Source organism: Brachionichthys hirsutus, chromosome 9 (assembly GCF_040956055.1).
Source record: "Brachionichthys hirsutus isolate HB-005 chromosome 9, CSIRO-AGI_Bhir_v1, whole genome shotgun sequence".
NCBI classification, from domain to species: domain Eukaryota; kingdom Metazoa; phylum Chordata; class Actinopteri; order Lophiiformes; family Brachionichthyidae; genus Brachionichthys; species Brachionichthys hirsutus.
The window spans coordinates 2,230,756-2,252,079 of NC_090905.1; the positions used below are offsets into that span (position 1 = coordinate 2,230,756).

A 21,324-nucleotide genomic window follows, 5' to 3' on the forward strand; every position below is an offset into this window, starting at 1 on the left:
TGTGTGGGAAACCCCCATGCGTTTTATCCAACCAATTGTCAAAACGATTTCCAGTTCACCATAACATGAAACAAAGAACAAGGTGGCGTTTTGCATTGGCTCTAAACAAATAAATGAATATTCAGGAGACAGAAATCGGTAATAATCTACAGGTCAGCCTGGACTTCGTCCCGGTCGGACTGTGGAACGCATGAACTCGGTCCCCTGGTTTTGCGGTATTCACTTTACGCAGGCGCAAGAAAAAGCGCGACGCCTGACCTAAAAAAAACAGCTGATGTGCTGCGCCTTGATTGGTCCAAATCCACCCAGATCCCGTGCTCCCATTGGCTACTTCAACTCAAAGTGAAAAGAAACATTTGAAGTTGAGTTGAGTTTTAGTTTCTTTTGATCCGGGGAGATATTTTGCAGCGTGAAATCATCCGACTGAGCCATTTGTCCAGAGGACAAATGTTGTCAAGTTTGCTGCTCTGACACCTCAATGATTGATGACGGGCTCGGGGCCACACGTGATCGTCGGTGCGCGTCACCGAAGCGCCCGCTGCACGCCGATAGAGACCGTGCTACGCGCACTGGCAATGCGCGTAATCAATAAAGAATAAGCCCCCAACAAAGTAAGAGAGAACAAACAAGCGAGCGAGACACCCCAGGCTGAACTGTCAGTTCTCTCTCTCTCTCTCTCTCTCTCTCTCTCTCTCTCTCCCTCTCTCTCTCTTCCATTCGCTGAGTTGATTGTTTGGCTGTTTTTTCGGCCAATTTCTTTTTCTCTCCAGATTTGAGCGTGCCAAGTGAGGAGAAAGCGCAATATGGCTGGCTTAAAGGCAGATTTCGGTCATTACACGCACGCCATCGTCCGGGGTATCCCCGCGTCGCTGGCCGAGAATGCGCTCCGGACCCACGCGGGGGAGGAGGTGGATCTGGCCGAGGCGCAGAGGGAAGAAGAGGCGTACGTGGAGGTCCTGCGGGCGAAGCTCGGGCTGGAGGTGGTGGAGCTCCCCGCGGACGAGTCGCTCCCGGACTGCGTGTTCGTGGAGGACGCGGCCGTGGTGTGCGGAGACACGGCGCTCATCACCAGAACCGGGGCGGAGAGCAGGAGGAGAGAGGTAAGAGGTGCCTATAAAGGTGACAGGTAAAAAACAACAACAACAACAATGCATTTCTCCAATTGTCTGTCAGTGCGTTTCACGGGATGCGTTTGAAGGACTCACTGAAGGCGCGCGCGCAACAAATGAGCCCCAGATTACAGATATTTAGGGATTAATCCATCGAGGAAACAGCAGTGTGTGTGAATATATGCTGTTGCCTGGTTATAGCTGCAATGGAGGATAATTGTATGCATGCAGGTGTGTGTGTGCGCGCGTGTGTGTGTGCGTGCGCGTTAAACAGTAGGATGGCTTCTGTGAAAGCCCCTGTCGTTTCACATCAGAGTCTCTGGACTGGGTTCACTGGTGCTAATGGTCCCCCTCCCCATGCAGCTGCAGACATTGATTTAAAAGCTCAGAGCCGTTACCCCCCCCCCCCCCAACCACCACCACCAGTTTAATTAAAGCAGAACCCAGTGCATGTGAGATTTGCATGCACAGGTGTGCACATCATCAGCACCCGGCCAGACCCATCCGTTCCCACATTTAAATTGGAAAATTGTCACATTTCACTTTTCCTCTGCAGATAAGCAGAGATTGAAAATAGTTTTTTCTTCTTCTTCTTCATGCACTGTGTATTTAAGGACTGTCCCAATTTGATTTTGTGGGATTATGGGATTTATTTTTTGTCTCTGTTGTTAGACAACAACACCCCGCGGCGGATGACGCCGTGCCTTTGAACGCCACGCTGCAGCCTAATCCTCCAGTTTCCGAATGAGTGGAGAGAATCAGGGAGCATCCTCTTGTTTTCTACCCGTGAAGATAATCGACTGAATGTTGCGTACGGGTTGTTCTACCTGCTGCATGGCTGGTCTCTGCCTCAGTTTTGCAGATTGACATCCTTCCCAGTTGTCAGATTGTTGTTGCCAATTTACTGCCAAGATGTGTTAGCAGTCGCGCATTAGCATTAGGTTTAGGGGAGCTGGTGGTTTGGATGACTCAGTCAGGTTTTCCTCACAGGGGATTGTTGGGTCTCTTTCACTTAAAGGGTACATCCTAGACCTGCTCTTGGGCGAGTGCCTTGATTTAACTATAAATTGACTTGAATTGAAACGGTTTTCTGAATGAATTGGTGTGAATGGGTCTATATGTGGTTTTCTTTTCACTTTGTCTTTGATTTTATCCTTGAAGTAAGTAAAATAAATAAATACCTAAATGAAGCAATTCTGCATCATTGACTCAAAATAATACACGTCAACCTGGAGCTAATCATTATATAGAAAAGTCCTGTCGCTGCAGAATAATCTGATCAATGATTCTCTCTTTAGTCTAGATTAAAAGATCAGGGATTTCTGGGTGCTTCATTACATTTTGTTGCACCTTTTCTGCTTCATAGATCAGAAACGGCCTAATTGTTTAGTCTGGCAGCCTCATTAAAAACTCAATTTCTGCTTTTTATTTTTTACATGTATATTTACTTTCCAGCCTCTCTTTTTTCAGGGCAGCGACTGCTTAATGAACTTGACCTTAAAATGACCGTGAAATAATTGCTACACCTGCCTCCTCTTTCTGGCTCTGCTCAGACGTAATCGCGCGTCGTTGCTTACTGCACGATATAAAGATATACTGCTGGAAGCAGTTACTGTAACTTCCGTGTACGGAGCCTGGAAAATGGTGGTCATTAAAAAAAATTCTAATCTGTCATAACAAGTGGAAAAGGCCTCAGGTGTCAGTCGAAGTCTGGCGACAGGATGGAAAACTCTCCCTCCAGACGACGTATTTCGGCCATGTTTTTATAGATGTGATGTTTCTTTGCAGGCACCTTTGCGGTCATGCCTCATGTAGCTGCCCCTAAACTCCCACCAGACAGCACAGAAGCCTTGTTTTGACTCAATGACTTGCAGATGCAGATGCAGATTCCTTGCTGTCCTCCCAGCTCTTACATGACTCCCCCCGGCCTGGTTTGCTTCAGGGGGACTTGACATCCTTGTGTGAATGGAGGAGGACAGCGAGACACCTGGAATCCGCCAAGTAGCGTGTGGGCCAGGGTGAACGAGACTTCCGAGCATCTGTCACGTTCCTACAACATTTAACCTGCCCTTCCTCTCGCTGTTTATCCGTCTGGATCCTCGTCCGGAGCGGTCAGTCGTAACATCCGCTGCCTCGCTCATCCGCTGCCCCCCCCCCCCCCCCCCTAACATCACTAACTGATGCAGCGGTGCTGCCAGTGAAACAGTTGGACTCCATAAAATATATTGTCCATGAGCTGTGTCTGGTTCTCACATATTTAGTTTCTTGAAGACGAGCCGATCTGTAATCATCTCGTCTTCAGCCGCTTCTTTGAATCTGGGTCACGGGTTTACGCTGGAGCCTGTCCCAGCTGGCATTGGGCAGGAAGTGGGGTACACCCTTGATAAGTCGCCAGCTCATCGCAGGGCTTTTGATCTGTATTTGTCCAAAAGGCGTTCAAGGATATGCAAGCAAGCACAATTTTAAAGTAAATATTGTTACGTGCTAACAATGTCTAGACCAGACAGCTGCCCCACCACCTTGTACGTTCCTTGGTTCCTGCCCCCCCTTTGGTCATAAATTCACCCACTGCAAGCCCACCAGTCAGCAGTCTGCAAGGCAGCTGTGGCGCACTAGTGAACAGGAACTCCTCTCAGCTTGGCACGATGACCGGGTCACACTCAGCTGTCACCGTGTGTGTGTGCATGTCTGGTTTGGTATGTGAGACCAAGCAGTGGAAGACACAGGAAGTGGCGCTGAGGGGGGGGGAACCCTTGCTTGAAGGTTTGGGGCTAAATAATTTCAATAAAATTATATACTTCTATACTTCTTTTTATCTTCTTCCTTTTGTCAGGCTCTTGTCGACTGCCTCAATCAGATCCATTATTATAAAAATCCTAATTAAAAATCCTGCATTCAGTGAATAAAAGTGCTAATTAGCAACTAAATATTCTGGAATAATGCTAATAATTAGTGACCAAATATGTTGCATAATGGATGAAAATGCTTCAGTAACGACTAAATATGTGACAACTACTGAAAATGTTGGAGAAATGATAGAAAATATCATTGATTAGTGAGCAAATATCAATTAGTGCTTTTGCTTGACGTGACTATTACTACTAGAAGGTGATTTAATGGTAATCGTGATCTCATAATCACATATTCCTCTTTATCTATGAGTGTCCACACAATGTTATAGATCCAGCAGCCCATGGCTGCCAGTGTTTCCTGTCAGTCCAGTTGGCAGTTACCATGAAATGTCCACCATATCTGCCGTTGCTGGTGGTAAAAGTAGGATTGGTGCGTATCTGGTAAAGTCATGCTGTTGTTCTGCAGCTTGTTTATCCAATAAAGTAGCCAGGGAATGTCACCAATGTGCGCTGGCTTCACAGTGAGCGTGACCGCAGGCTTGAGTCAAAACATCCCTCATATCCGAGGTGGAATTATCTCCAGGATGCTGATTGTGGGTTTTTTCTCCTCAAATGGCAATCCAAATATAAGATCAAGGAAGGCTTCCATGAGCCTGCTTGTTTGAATCATGCACTTTCCAATGAGGTCATGCCGAGTGGCCGATTCAGTCGTGAAGCATCGGCAGGCCTCAGTTCTGAAAGAATACAGTTGGATCGGTTTTAGAATTGTGTCTTGTTTGTTGTTGAAAATGAACTTGTAAGGATTTAAAACTAACGCAGCTCGCTGCTGTAGCTTTACGACCTCCCTGCCAGCAGCACTCCGGCTGTTTCCAGGCAAATTGCATCAGAGACGGCGAGCAAATGCTAAACTCCGCACCCGTTGGCGTCACATTACTTGGAAGGGCCTGGTTTCATATTTACATGCCAGGATGAAGCCGGCGTTAACCGGAGCCCTGACGCACAATGACGCACAATGACACACTGCCACGGTGACCGCATGTGCTTTAACACACAGCTTAAAATAAACGGCGCTCTCACACCCTTTGAGTCATTCTAGTATTAACTAGTATTTATTTAAACCACGCAAAATCAAAAGAGACCTGGTTGTGTTCTAAATTCCACACATACCTTTAATTTCCCCTTGATGTCTCGTGATTGGCTGGCGTCCGCGCTTGACGAGCTACAGCGAGGCTTGTTTCATATTTTTGCACTTCGCTCTTTGCTTCCAGAGCAAAGAATGTTATTTTCATCGCACGTGAAGCGATTTGTCTCTGCAGCACATTCCCATCCTCTTGTCATCTTCAGGAGCTCTTGGCAATGAATACCAATACTTTTTGACTTTTGCACAGATCACAAGCTTTGTCTTTACATGCTTTGTTGTCATCGCTCAGTTTAAGGCCCATCCATCACATGGCGGAGCAAATCGCTGCCGTGAACTTCCTTTGCACTCTGCCTCATCGGAAGGGCCTCCTCATCGGCCTTTGATGAAGGCGATATATCCCTGACACCGTTTCTGTTCCAGAGCTGCTGTTTCTGAGTTGGTATTCTCCTCTGCTCCATTTTCCGGTCTGACTAATGCCGTCTGCCGAGTAGCTCTTAATCATACCGGAATACGAGACACTGGCAAACTGAATTTAACGGTGAGTGACTCTCTCGCCGGCGGGATGAGAGCATCTCGGCTCTCAGACGGCACGAGTTTCTGCTTTCATCGCTGATTCCTGTGGGAGAACTTCCTGTCAGACGCCTAACTCTGTCAGCAATTTGATTTAAGTGAGATTAATAGGCCATGCGAATGATCTAGTCACTTAAAGGACTTTGGGATTAATTATTGACTGAATGCTCTCCGTAAAGAAGCTTCGAAGCTTTAGTTGGGATATTCTGCTAATTTCTTTTCACAAGTCATTAGATGGAAGATTAGAGGGAATTAGACATCTGATACCGAAGCGATTTGGAATTTAACAGATTTGGAGTTTAACAGATTCTGGATTAATCGGGTATTATGTCTTTGTGAGTGTTTATAGATTTAGAATACTAAACAGGCCATTTGAATATTGAAATCTGTCTCTAAACTCCTTATAATGGCCACATGAAAGAGCTTCTCCGATTCCTGCAGCTCTTCCATGACTGAGGCATGAATGGAAGATTTGGTTTCGGTCTGCACAAGAGGTGAGACTCCGGTGTTTCCGTTCCACATGACGGTGAGTCAGGAGATAGTATGTGTTGACTGGGTGCCACTCTGCTGCCCGGGTCTCAGGAGGAAGCTGGAGGCCCCGGGACCACGTGCACGTTTGTTGCACATCGGTGTGATGTGCGTGCGTATGCGTCAGTGTGTCTCAGGTACATCAAGTGACCTTTATTATTTTATAGAAGAAACAAAAACAAATTGTTTTGCCGTTCTGTGTAAAACAAACAAACAAACAACTGAATTCACACACACATGTCGAGCGATTTGAGAGGCATCTGCCAATATTCCCAATACCTTCGCTGTAGTATATTCATCGAATTGACAAGCAGAGACAAGCACTCAGACTGGGAAAAGCCAAAACGCTCAAACATCATTCGTTAGCTGGGTGTTTTCAGAGATCTTGGATCTGCCGATGCGGTTTTGGACACGTTCATGCAAAGGCTCATATTTTTTCTCCTGTATTGCATAAGAGATTAGATGAGTGCCATTCCCCGCCGTTTTGTCACCTTACTGTAGTTCGGTCATAGAAAAAGACGGGGGGGGGGGCTCCCCCGTCTGCCCTCGGCGGTCACAGTGTGGTGTGATGTCCGCCCTCAGTCTGTTCTCACGCCAAGGATCACACCGAAAACACACACAACTCCTCCACCAGACAACCTCTTCAGTCACGCAGAGATCAGAGTCAACACGGAACCGCGTCAGCGCTGGAGCGTCGCTTCCAATGTGAAAATGATTTCATTTCAATCAGATGCATGTTGGGGACGATGGGTATTCAAGTTCAAGGCCGTGTTGCATTTGGGCCATGGCATGACCGGTTTCGGTTACATAACACCCCCTTTCCATTGTGTAACTGTGTTTATTTAGTGTTCTAGCAAATAGTTTAGTAAAGAGGTGGCTCTCGTAGAAAGACTCGGGAGGATACACAGGCCTCGGAGGTGGGGTGGATGAAGTATTCTGCTGGCACTGCGATTGGAAAAACGACATCAACAGTATTGGGAAACACTCTTGGGACGGCACAGGGAGGCTCAACATAGTATGTTTTTTTTTCTTGTTCTTTTAGGGAACGCTCCGCTCGGGCTTTCACTGTTTATGGTGTTTGTGGAAAGAATGTTTTGCATTTCATACCTGTATCATGCCATGGCACAATCACTCCCGATTGTTTGACCCTGCAGTTTTTGAATACCTAAAACCTCACACGACACTTGGATCATGAGATGATAGACATTTAGTGAAAGTGACAGGAGGTTTAAGCTTATTTCTTTTGGATTTGAAGCATCAAAGAAGCTACCGTACATTTCATTCAATTAAAATAATTTCCAACGCTAAGCACCAAATTCAGCCAACGTATTTTGGCTCCTATTTCTCTGTTACAAAATGCAGTTTCGGGAAGTAAAAACAGTCCTCTTCCTTTGCCTCTCTGGGCAGCATCCACCCATGGCAACCCGAGGAGGTCAGCGCTTTAGAGCGAGGAGGAAATCAGCCCTGACAGAATGACAAGCTTCTCCGCTTCTTAGCGCTTACCATAAACTCATCTAATTGCTCTGGGGCTCCAGACCCACAATAAGAGCTCATCTGCTGTGGCCCAGAGCAGTGGGAGGCTCCTGCACACTTCCGGAAAATTGGAAAGAGTGGAAATGGTACACACATAGACACGCACGCACACACACACACACACAGAGTCCGCTTCTCAAAATCAAACCGCTTCACTACTACAAATGCACACAGATGCACAAGCATTGATAATTGGCTAATTCTGTGCATGGCTTCCTTTGGCAGTAGTTTGGCTTACATGCACGTGGAGTTGTATCGTTGTCATAGCATTAAAAGGCTGCAGGGGGTAAATCACACTTGTTGCCCAGCTTCACGAGGAAACAATCTTGGCAGGCGATCACAGGTCAGGGGCTGCAGGGTCAGCAGGCAGGCCGATGATCTGGAATCCTTTTGTCCAGTAAGGGGATGTGTTACTGTCAGCTGGTTAGCCATCTGGATTAGCACGTTAGCCCTCCAGGAGCCATTATCAGCTTTACGGCTCACGCAGTTGTAGAAGCAGAAGCAGATTCACACTTGATTTATTTGATTAATGCTTTGAGAAATGCTTTCGCTGACATTTTAAAGGGTTATTTTGATTTAATGCAGAGAAATCATTAAAGCTTCATAATAGAACAAAGATTTGTTTGTAGAAAAATAATGATCATAATTAGAATTATTACTCTCAAGCTTGGATTATTCATTTTATTACTTCAGAATGTGTCGTGGTTCTGGCCAATTATTACATGCTGATTCTAAAGCGAGTGGAGATATATCACTCAGTCTATGTCAAGTAAAAAACTTCAGATGACTCAGGGGGTTCGTTAATGACCTGAGAGGTGCTGATGACTCAGATATCCTGAAACCAAATCCGCTCTGATCTTTTGAGCCCGAAGGGAAACTTATCAGAGGCCTAGTGAGACAGAATAATGGCAAGTTACCCTTGTAATGTTTTGGAAACAGTGTCTTGCCAGGATCATTAGAACAGAGCGATTAGGAAGAATCTTCAGACGTAATGGGTCCATTTCTGTCTCAGCACACATGGTTGACACACACATGGGAAGCAATGGGTCAAACGCAATAGAAATGACACTTTTGTCACTTTGTGGAAATAATCTGAAGCCTCAAGCAAAGCTACCCTGACGGCTCCAAGATGATTACTTAATACTGAGATTGCCCGTTAGCTGACGTGTCAGTGTCAGTAACGACGGTTGAACATCCATAGACTCCGTGAAAACAGGAGCGCTAACTCCTTTGTTACTCCACCAAGCGAAACAAACACAGACGTAGACTACACACACGACTCCAGCATAAACAGTCTGCAAGGAAGCAGTGAGAACAAGCTCGGGACCATGATTCCGCTTTTTCACACGTCTGTCCCCCCCCCGGGCGCAATCCGGCATGTACAAAGAAGTCGACAGAAAAATACACAAATGCGCTGAGAGCCAGACGGACTCGTACACACAGATAAGAAATCGGACCTTGAGGTCGAGGATGGCGTCCATCCCAGGGAGCGAATCCCATGACCTCTAAATACGAGCCTGTACACACGGACGTCCTGTCCAGACACGCACAGCGAACGGAACGCCGTTTCCTCTTCGCTGATAGACTTTTGACTTTGACCAGCCATAACAGACTCGATAGTCCCCCCCCCCCCCCCCCCAATCACCGCCCGCTGTGGGATACTATTGATTGACCTTTTTTCACCCTCACATGTTGGGTCGACTTTTGCTGCTGCTTTGTGGGCGATCGTCTTTCTGCACACGTGCTTAGAAAACTCTTTTTCCGACCGCTGTGTCCTCCATGGAGTTTCCATCGATGTTCCTCGAGGCATCAGGAGCGCCGATCCGATGCTTCATTTATCCGCACTATTAACTCCAGGTATATAAAACAACATTAGCAGCAGTATTAGCTCATATTTCACAATGCAGGTGTCTTTAAGTCAAAGAGCTGTCAGGTGAAAATTGGGAAGTCCTACGATGTGACAGTACATTGCTCTGTGACATTAAGATTAAGAGATTAAGATTATCTTTTATTGTAATTATATGTTTAACACTTTTTACACTGCAAACACACAACAAAAGTCCGTTTACATCCTAGTACCAATATGACATACTGTCAAAGATTGCGGAAAACAATTAAAAACAAAAAATAAACCCCCTTTAGGATATTTGTTTTCTCTGCTGTGCAGTAGATTGTCAATTCTATTGTTCTTGTTTTCATTTGTCAAACTTTTCCCGTTTTTTTTCCTACAAAATCCTCAAGGACTTTGCTGTAAATGGAAACCTCCTCCATTCCTGGATGCATTCGATCAATCTGAGCCCGGCACCGAAGTCCGTTACCGCGCCGATCATCTTTCTTCAGGCTTCTGAGGAGTTTGTCATTTACGAGGTCTCCTTTCATCACAGCATGATTAAAACCTGCAAAGTGATTTCTCCCCATCATTCAGCACCTACTTTGCAATTCCGCCTTGAATAGAGAGTGAAAAAATCTTTAACTGACTTGCTTTGGGGCCACGAGAGGCAGCCCTCATGAATACAGAATGAGAGACAGCCGTGTTTTCATGCTGTCAGGCCTCGTTCTGACATTTGCAGTGATTCAGGCTGTAGCTCGCGGCGATTGTAAATGAACTTCTGATGTTAATAGCTGTGAAAAGATCCATTGAGTGAGAGAAGGACACGTTCCTTTCATAATCTGAACGGCTGGTTTTTTCCTATTGCTACACATCTTCTGGTTTAACAAACGTTAGTTTGAGCCTTAAACTTGGGGCAGCCCATTATGTCAGTCCTCGGGACGCTCAATTGCCTTGCTAGTAAATCTTTTTTCATCCTCTCCTAATCAGGGTCAGAAAAGCCTTATTTCCAGGGAAGCCTCAGGTAGCATCAGTTCTTCTCCTCTGACCTCTGTGACGTTCCGGCAGCAGCTTGAATCTGCTGACAGATGCCTCTCGTGGCACAGACCGAATACTTCATCTGAACTAAACCTTAAGATTCGCCTCTCTTGGTCTCCATATTCTCTATATTTCAAACGGCTCTGTAAAATCCATCGCAGCTTGCAGATGGTCTCTCGAGTTCGAAATGACCTCATGTTCTTGGCGTAGTTGCAAGCACATAGTCTTCTTGTGCGCTGAACGATTACTAGTGACATGCAAATTAGTGGTTTACATAATCTGGCTAAACCCTCTTCTCATGTGCCGTCATCGCCTACCGGTCGTCGGACAACAGCCGACAGTCACAATTACCTGATGCTGCGAGTCATTTTTGTTGATCAGTGGTGGCCGGAGCTAACAAGTGCAGGTTCTGATAAAACAGAACATTCCGTGAAAGTTCTTCATCTGCCATAAATTCAGGATTTCTTTTTTTTTTTTTTTTTGATGCAAATTGGGTCACGGTGAAAAACAAAAGGAACTTTCAAAACACATGAAGAATCTGTGGCAGCCATGAGTTTTCCACACGCTGCTGTTCCTGCAGGAAAATGTCTCAACTTCCCTGTTTTGGCGGGACAACTCTTTGCAAGACATCAACACAACCCGGCGAACAAACGGCCCAGCGGTAGACTAAACTGACCCATCAGACGGCAACAGGAAGTGGAAATGAAAACTAATCAGATGGAGCTGGGGATCGGCGAGCCTTCGCTGCCTCGCTCTCCCCAGTCACAGCACCTGCTTTCCCCATCATCTCTCTGCAGCACATCCCACTCGCTGCAGAGCGAACCCTGTGCTGTTCTACGGCACGCTGACTTCAAACATGAGCTACTCCAGGAATGATAATGGCAGAAACATGCCTGGAAAAATAGGATTGTCCTCCAAAAATACACTCTGCTCTTTGTGTTACCGTGTGTGTGTGTGTGCATCTGTAATTGGCATGAGACGGGTCTCGGCTCAAAGAGTGATTGATGGTTGTTCTCTAGTGTTTGGATGTGATTGGCCGGGTATGAGCTGGTAATAAAAGACTGGCCGAGCAATATCAGGGGTTGTTGCATCCTAAGAAACACACCTGTCTCGTGCAAGAGCTCACACACACACACACACACAGACACACACATGCACAGAGCCCGTGGGACATTCCCACTGTGCTCCATTACACATTCCAATCCTCTGACAGCATGTCTGCTTTTATATCATTATATTCAAGATTTAACAGAAATTTTGAAAAATAATTACAATGACACTTTCTAGTTTGAAAGAGTTGTTTGTTTTTATTTGATGCCATCTAACATTTGGAAAAGGGATATATTTAGTTTTACGATTTTTATTATGGTGACCGTTACAAAACCTTTCGATCATTTGGCCATCTTTTTTTTTATTTTAGGTTATATTACGTCATGATTGCTTTTTGTTCCCTTTTATGAAGTCATTGAAATCAGATGCAGACTGATGAGATAACCTGCAGATAAAGGCACAATTGAACTTTATGGACTTTATTAATCTGGACTGCTTACTGCATGATAGAGATGCTGACCATGATATTGTATTTCTGCCGGAGATCGACTTTGCAACCGAAGTTGAAAAAAATCCTATTTTTTCCAACTTCGGTCTTTCCAAAAAGTCATTTGTGGTAGTGTCTCTCACTTTGATGTCAGACAGTGCTGGTAATTCATTTAGCGCTATATCCGAGTGGCAACGTTCTAAAATTAGCTCAAAAATATTTAGCAAATGAAATACGAAACCGACTAAAGCCTGTCAGAAAAATGTCAACACATAGTATGTCAATTTTACTTCCTGGGCCTGTAAATAAACACAAGGAAAACGAAAGACACATTTTTATTTCAGAGGTATCCAAGGTATGAAAGGTGCTGTATTAGCAGATTTTGTTTTTTTTTGTCCAATCCTCACAGCTCGGATCTTCCTGTGCGTGAATAAGCCTCGCCTTTCCTTTACCTCGCCTCACCAGACTCCGGCAGTTACGTCAGGCCTTTCAACATGCCAGCCACATGACAGACCAACTTCCAAACAGATGAAGAGTCACACGTCCGGCTTCGTAGGAATGTCCCTGTCATGACAACGCAGAGTTAAAGTGTCCTCAGGAATGTCCCAGAGCTCTCATTGGTCACCCACTCAGCAGTTATCAGCGCGACCAGCGGACGCAGGGATGCACGGATCGACCATGTAAGGCTCTGGTGCCGCCGTGGATCATGACTCAGTGTCGGGTTTGTGGCCGCGGCGGACACCTGCTTCCTGGATCATTTCGGTCAATGGTCGCCATCTGTTTCTGTTCTGACCTCTCACAACAGAAGTATCCAGCGAAGACTCGCATGAAGACACACGTTTGTTTAGTGAAATGATCAGATTGTTGCACCTTTTTTCACCGTTGATCACTTCACAAGATTATCCTGAGTCTTTTTTTTTTTTACATATTACAGAATATCTCTAGGGGCTAACCGAGCTAGTGAACTGCAAACAGCGGAAGAGGATGGAATGACTTATTTAACAGTTATTCTATGACGGGCCGAATGCACTGCAAAACACCAGGAATGTTAAAAGTCTGTGCTTTTGATTGCTTACTCATCCATTGTGCTTTTTTTTTCTTCAAAGGGAATTCTATTGAATCCGTTTTCTGCGATTGAAGTTGACGTAATGCCACATTCTTCTAACTCAGTTACGAGTCCCATTCAAGGACGGTGGATAATGAAACACAATAAAGACAGCGTCTAGGATGGATTTCTGACATAGGCCGTCATGTTGCATGTACCGCCTTCCATTGTCTCAGACTTTGTTTTCGACTGCCTTCGTGAGGAATTTACTTTGGTCAGAGGAAGTGAAACCGCAAGTCTGTGCCTATTACAATGGAACAATTTGGTGCTGGGCCAAACCTTCTTTATAATAAGGAAGCACTTAATGGGAAGCCAAATGCCGCGTCATTCTTCCCATAGTTTGTCAGAGGAATCCACATTTTCCTTTGGCGAACACAGCGCTCATCTCCCCCGCCATCTGTGTAATCCTCTCAGATTGTGTCCATGACATCACTGCGCGATAACAACACGAGAGCCGCCGGCTTCTTTGGGAAAACTCTTGGATGGATTGGGCCAGAAATCATAACAACGTTTAACGGATTTGGAAATATTGTGCAGTGATGCATGAATAGATTGTCTGCGCCAGAATATTTTCCTTTATGGTGTATGAGAGCATTCGGTGCCGAGTTCCAATGCTCATAGCAACAGGCTAGAACTTCCCGTTAACGCGGAGCAGAAGGTCTCCAAGGGGTTTGTGAATGGGGGGACACCCAAAAGGGTCTCCTCAGCAGAGACTCGTCTACTGCATCTGTTTCTCCTTTATTTTATTTGTCGTCACCAGTCAGTCATATTTGTTTTGAATTTAAGCTTTTGCTTTGAATTTATACAATTCACTTTCACATTTTCATTTTGTAATCCTTTGTAATGTGTAAGCACTGTAACTGTGTGTGAGTGTGTGTGTGGGGGGGGGGGGGGGGAGGTAGTGGAGGAACAAAAGAATGTGACCCAGCAGCGTCACCATTTGCCACAGACGTAAGATACGGGTTGAACATAATCCTTATCTGCAAAGGAATGATAGATTAAAGACGGCGAGGATAGGGCCAAAAAAAAGTCAAATGATCCATTGTCCTTTGCGACGGAGATTTCCTGCTCTCGCTATACGGAGACGTCACAAAGATTGTCTCCTGTATTTTGGCCCAGTGGCGGGTTCACTCTCCCAGATCTCTGTCTCCGAGACCTAGAAATGTGGTAGAATTTCTCCTAGACTGATGAAATCCTGTTAAGAACATAGTCCATGCCGGTGACATCCCCACTGGCGGGTGACGCCTGACGGTTTGGGAACTGTGAGTCCAGTGTCAGGTATTACCTTTATCATTAGCGTCATGTCAGAACTCTTGAATCAGAGTTAAGGGTCTGACTTGGGCCATGTGTATGCATGTGCATGCTTGTCGGATGTTATGCATGCATGGCTGCGGGAGCACATGCGCTCTCTTTGAACTGCTACACGTGTCCTCTTGACCTAAATTTTGAACTCTGTGCCATTTCCCCTGTAAGGCATAATTCTGGGCACGGCTTACCCCTACATGCTTCCCATAATGAGAACACTTTAGGTGACATCATGTGTCAGTTTTATTCTGAGGTCCCGGTGTCTTAATCAGTATTCTGTTGGCTGTTGAAGCCGTCTGCGCAGCCGGGATTAAAAATATTTAACTGCAATCAGAGGTGCATCGCATGCGATTTGTGGACCAATCAGCAGACCGCCACGTGCATGGTGGCCTTAATGGTGCAGAATCTTTATGAACTCGAGAGGATGTGAGTTTTTTGGATTGAGGCTGCTAAAATTTCATCAATATTCCATTTCAATTTGACCACCGGGGAGGTTTTCTGTGTGTGTTTGTGTGTGCATGCGCATCGTTGGCATAAACTGGTGGAATGGAACGATGTTAGACCCAAAAAAGTAAGCGTGTAATTTTCCCTTTATCTGCTTTAAGCTTTCCGAAACCACCGCTGATGTTGCCAGAGACATCATCTCTAGAAAGCAACAAAGACGTACCAACTGTTCAAAATATGTTCCGACAACCCGAACCTGGCATCCCAGCATGCCTGGGCGTCGGCCGACGCATTGTGCACATATACACACAACCTAAGGCCCAAAGCGTTCAAACCCTTATAAGGTAAAACCACAGGTCTGGCTCGAGTGAATCTTTTTTGCAGCGTCCCAGGCGAACTTTGGTATTTGTGGCTGGGAAAAGCATCAAGTATGCAGAAAGGACATCCTTCAGTGTTTGTTTTCTCTGCTTCCCTGCATGCATCCTGTGGTTCTGACTGGCTGGCTGCTGGCATTACGTAAAAGCCAGACTCCGTGCTTATACATTTTTTTCCACCTCAGTTTTGGTAAATGATTCAGCAGAGCCTGACTAAATGAATGTTTTCAGAGCGTGGTTATGAGTCTAAACAGCTTTCCATGTTTTTCGCCTGACAAATTTGTGGTTTGATCATGCGTTCATGCACATTTTAGACAACGTGATATTTTATGCTTTTATGCGTATTTTTTATATTCATTTGATTAGCATGTATGTGCATGTGTTTCCCAATGAGCCGCTGTCAGTGCATACCTGACCTCCCGACTATGAGGTTAATCATATCCACCTGCAGTCATTCAATAAACCTCGGAAGAAATGGCAAATCATGTCACAGCTATCCAACAATGCCCCCCTCTGCTCTTTTTTTTAATTTTAAATCACCAGCTCGTAATTATGTGCTCCAGTGAGAGCCATGCAGCTCTCGCACACAAGGACACACACTTCTTCATTAGCACACCTGACACACTACTTTGCTTTGCATTCAAAGAGCATGCTTCAAGGGGCATAGAATTGCACCGCTATCTCCTTTTCATCCCAGCTCCCTCTCCTCCTCTGCATCCACCTCCACCTGCGCCTCATACCTCAAGCTGGCTTCTTTTCACTCCTCCTTTTCCCTTTTGGGGGGGGTCTATAAATGAAATTCGGTGTCTGTGTTCCCCTGCAGCAGAGACATACCAACAGCCAAAGGATGGATATGTGATGTCATCATCATAATATCCTTCTCTCGGTTAAATATGCTCATCTGTGATCGACTGTGGCTTAACTTAATGATCCTCAGCAGGTTAAGTACACATGGCAGTGCTTTAGCTTGATGCTAGCTTGTTCGCCAATGTGTAACTGTAGCAGCAGTTTTAGCATAAGGTGGTATTATTAGTTTAATTGCAATATTAAAAATTGCAAATGCTCATGCAAATTTAGCATTTTCACCTGCAGCACAGGCGGAGTGAAATTCAACTTCACTCACAAGTGCAGTTTCAGTCAAGTTTGCACATAGTCATGCATTCTTTGTTAACTTAACTCTCCATGTTGAAGCAAAGTCACGGCTGGGGGCTATTTTCCTACCAGCTTGCCTCACCCAATGAGGTCACACCTTCTGGAATCTTGAGAATGTAAAGAATGGCGAGGGTTAAAAGATTCTGAGCGGTACTACATGTTATCAGGACCTGGTTGAGAGGGAAGGTCAAAATGTGATCCACGTCTGAAATGATGAAATGATGGACGGTACGATGGGGGCATACACACCTTCATCTATGAGCTTCTTCCCTAATCTTTTAGGTGCACCTGACAAACAGGATTCCAAAATGCAATCTGAATTTGTTTGACCCAAATTAAGTCTGAGGCATTCCTGAATGATTAAAAAGTTGTTAAGATAATTGGTAACATCCATGTGCAGAATACTGAAGCTCTGAACAAAGTTTAATTTTTTGCTGTCTTTGAAAAATGTCTTTTGACTTGAGGGTTTATTATCTACTATAATGTTCTAATCATTATAAAACCTGCCCAGTTATTTCCTGCAAGACGAGATGCATCGTTGTCCAGATGAGAAGAAAGGGCTTTGAAGGTGGTGGGGGGGGGGGGCTGGTAGTCGGTATGTTTTTTTGGCAAGCTTCAGGTGGAGATGCTTGCTATATTCCCTCAAGCGTCTGGAAAGTATGCCGTTTCCATTACGGTCTGTCTCGTTTCACAGCAGGAGCAGCAGCAATGTTTTTGCATGGAGGCCTGAGTGTGAGGGGTGAGCTCTGTGGCCTTGGCTACAGCGGTGCCAGGTGTGGAACGGAGGGACGGTGGTCCTCTAAGACACTCAAATGTGCAGCTCTAAGGACACAGAACCGGCTGCCTGTTATCAGGGAGACAGGAAGCAGAAGCAAACTGCGTTCAGATAGCTGCTGTTTTGTTAGAAAGCAAACTAACCAACAAGTTGTCGAGAAATTTACATTGCATTGACGTGTGTTTCTTATTTGAACCCACAATAACCCTTTAGGTTGACATAACAAACTAAGAAACAGTTACTTAGAGTTTTTAACCCCATCCGTTTTTTTTTTTTTTTTTTTTTGCATACTGTTATTAATGTTTCACATCATGAAAAAGGTTAATATTAGACAAAGATACACCAAAATGTAGTTTATAAATGATGCCATTTTTTTTTATAGGAACAAACGATCCAAACCAACTATGTCCCATCTGAAACGGTAATTAGCCGGCTAGCCACACTCAGCGCTGATGAGTGCCAGACCTGTTGAATTAAGAAATCACTTAAATGGAACCCATTTCTAAAGAAATTCAAGAACGTAGGAGGAAAAAAGTTGTTGACATATATCAGTCGAGAAAGGGTGAGAAATCCTGTGAGACTCCAGCAAACCAGGGCGGGAGCCATTATCCACGAATGGAGAAAGCCTTCCCTGGAGTGGCTGACCTCCCGAAATGACTGCAAGAGCACATTGGCGACTCACCCAAGAGGTCCTAAAAGAACCCAGAACGATATCTAAAGAACTACAGGCCTGCCTTGCCTCGGTTAAGGTCGGTGTTAGAGACTCTAAAAAAGAGGCAGATGGCTTCCACGGGAGAGGCCTGTCCAATTTGATGTCCAATTTGATGTCCAACGCATCAAAGCAAGTTGCCTCCCCACTACTGAATCCCTGCAGTATGGTTAATTCCACATGGTTGTCTTATAGTTCAGTGTCAGCTCATTGGCTCCATCCCTGCCGGTTAACATTAGCACCTGGCCTCTTGTTTCCTTCTAAAAGGAGGAAAGAATCTTTCTGGGAATGCCCTTCATGAACATTTATAGGAAACCTTTCACATATCTTGTTTTCTTTTCCTTTCAAGATTGAAGTGCATAGTCCTTTCCCTCATATTTCCATACTGCCCCCTCCCATCACTTCCAACTGTTTTGGGAAATCCCTCATAATGGGGCTGTCAGTATGTGCTTTGCCTGGCAAGCCCCCCCCCCCCCTCCCCCACCCTTTGGGAACATCCAATGCATTCTTAGGAAATCGTGGGTGTAACCATGTGGTGTGGCGGTGTTTTCTTTCACTAGAACGCACACTTTCCGTGCTGCTTTCATTATGCTGGACAGCGCAGAGAGGGCTTCTTGCTCCAACACCTCAACAATGAAAAGAATGCAGATATGAAAAGACACGAGCCACATCTGTGTAATCCAGATGGTAAAGCGTGGCATAAAAAGAGTCATTTTTTCCAGATAGCCAGAATGTCCAAAGCATGAACATAAATTGACCATAGGAACACCTGGAGAGAGAATGCTTTTGAGGGAAGCATACTTTTCCAGTAAGTTCAAACTCTTCTGCATCCCGCTAACCCCCCCTCCCTTAGTCTGGCTTTCCTGACCTTTTGGCCGGGGGTTCCTGTCTCTCTGAGCAAGCCAGGCCATATATTAAGAAGATTCCCTGTGCGGGAGAGAAAAGCGTGAACCAGAGAGGCAGCTCGTCCTAAACTCTCCCCTTCCTCTCCCTGCCTTGTATTACTCAAACGTTCCAGACTTACCTTTCTCCATCCATGGAAAAGGCCACGGGGAGGTCGGGCTCTGGGCCACTTAAGCCCGCCCTTTTTGCTGAGCATGTTTGGTTGGACATTCCGTTCTGTGGCGCGCCTCGCACCGAACATGCCGGAGCTCAACCAGCGGAACAAAAACAAACACGATGGGGATCCCTCCTCAAATCATCTCGATTGAATCGTCTTTCGGCGCGCATGAAACTCACGCCAAGTTTTGAATCGGTGGAAGCAATAAGAGTCGGTTAACCGCAGCGCTCGGAAAGCCTGACGGGCAACGGGAAATGACTTCTGATGACAGTTGTCGGGCCTTCCACTGTCCAATCAACTGCTACTTCCCTTTTCAATCCTAAACCACATGTGCTTTCACAGAACCTCCCTGGCAGACGTCTACTAAGCATACTGCCGTCTTACAGCAGTTTCCACATCTTTCGGGAAAGTCCGATCTAGTTCTTCAAACCACGTCTTTTAGAAATTCCACGCAACCCACTCTTCCTTTCCGGCGCGTTAACGTATCACAACATTGTGTTTATTTCTGTAAATGGTTGCTTCTTTGACTTACTGTGCATATACAGTTCTTCCTGTGGTGGATTTCGGAATCAAGAGGATGGATTTATTGCACCGATTGAAGAACTTTACAGCAGTTGTGGTTTTATTAAATGTGATCAGGTCTGTAATAAAGTAATTACTGGCACTTTGTCAACGCAGCAAACTGAAAAGAATCCTTTCTGTTCCATTCATGATAGCAAATATTTAATACTAACGTCTTAGTCGTTGCATAGCTAATGAGAATCATGCATTTAAATGGAGTAAAATGACAGGACAAACTGTAGCTGATAACTGTCAACCTCCTTGTGTGTGAGGGGCAGAGGAATGCTGCACCCCCCACCCCATTATGGCGGAGCGTGGGACCCTGCTGCCTGGTGTAAGGAGGCTAGGATGACCTTCAGGAATGCTATTGTTGTGTCCTCTATTCCCTTTCCAAATGCACTGTGCGCTATCAGGCTGATGGTCCTTTTTAGTAGAATGCGATATCCACGGGTACCGGGGGCAAGAGAAGGGAGACGGGGGTCCATAAAAAGCCCCAAATAAAAGGCTGTTCTCTCTGCTCCGTCTACCCTGTCCTGTGCCGGAACGGCAGGAATGTGGCGGGCATACTGACTGGAACTCTGAGCTTCAGCCCCTAATGAATTTTAAAAGGCTTATTCATTCAAAGCAGGGTGCTGGTTAACAGCGCGTTGGCTGGCTAAGCACTCCGGGGGATGTGGGGGGGGGGGGGGGGGGGGGGGGGATAAAGAGGACCCTGAGAGGAGGCGCTGGCAAAGTGAGTTGGCACCTAGACCAAGTTGGGTATTGAATGTCCCTCACAGTGAGATATAATAGGCCGATCTACATGAGGAGTCCACTGTTGGAGCATTCTTGACCCTGCCACGAATATCTAGAAAGAACAGGGGGGGTGTGAGGGAAAGAGGGATGATGAAGAATGAGAGGAAGCGAAAAGGATCCAGACTGGAGAGAGACGCTGCAGACGGAGAAATCCGTCAAAAAGGAGCTCCGGTTTGATCATAGGGAACTTGAAATGCTTGCACCTGTTCAAGGAGTAGTTTAAGGTTCATGTTCGCTACCCAGTGGATGGATTCACAATAGAAATAGAAACGTGAGGAAACAGCTGATCATCAACTTAAAGCTTATTGTGCTCTAATTAGCAGCACGTCTTCGGGGACATCCAGTGGCGTGCCGATGTTTCCTACTTTACAGCAGCTGAGTGTTTGTCTGTCATGATCACTGCGCTGACTGCTCTTCCACATCCGAGAGCAAACCCCCCCAACGAGCATTCAATCTAATAGACAGGTACGGGTGATGATGATGATGATGATGATGATGAATATATTTATTAGATAGAATGTTAGAGTACAAGTACAGTCACACAGTAGCATGTATTACAGTACAAATAAAGTCAAACATCCTGTCTAAGAGGAGCATTTCAAAAAAGCCCTTGCGGTCTTGTTTCCGTTGAAAGTCCTTCGTACATAAATCATCCACAATTAACAATACAAATTTAACAATACAAATAAAAATAAAACCAATATTAAATTACTCAATTGATGCAACGTAACATTAGAAAATCAAAAAGAAAAAGATTTTACACCGCCAGTGCAAATTAACAATTAATCTAAAATAAATTACACCACTGATGCAAAATGACAATAAATAACTTACATAAATTACAGTAAATTACTAAAGCAATTAATACGTGCAACGTAGGTGGACAAAAAAAAGGAGGGGGGGTTTGA

At 45.3% G+C, this 21,324-nt stretch overlaps 2 protein-coding genes across 2 annotated transcripts in view; one reads left to right on the forward strand and one right to left on the reverse strand.

Annotated features, from left to right (window-relative positions):
• Positions 1–4,158, reverse strand: part of LOC137899879 (CCN family member 1-like) — a 7,054-nt gene extending 2,896 nt beyond the window's left edge. Inside the window, exon 1 of the mRNA XM_068743931.1 lies at positions 4,105–4,158. Within this exon, the coding sequence (XP_068600032.1) occupies positions 4,105–4,158 (54 nt within the window). The remainder of the gene's footprint in view (positions 1–4,104) is intronic.
• ddah1 (dimethylarginine dimethylaminohydrolase 1) overlaps positions 804–21,324 on the forward strand; it is a 32,108-nt gene continuing 11,587 nt past the window's right edge. The window contains exon 1 of the mRNA XM_068743932.1: positions 804–1,100. Coding sequence (XP_068600033.1) covers positions 804–1,100 — 297 coding nt within the window. The remainder of the gene's footprint in view (positions 1,101–21,324) is intronic.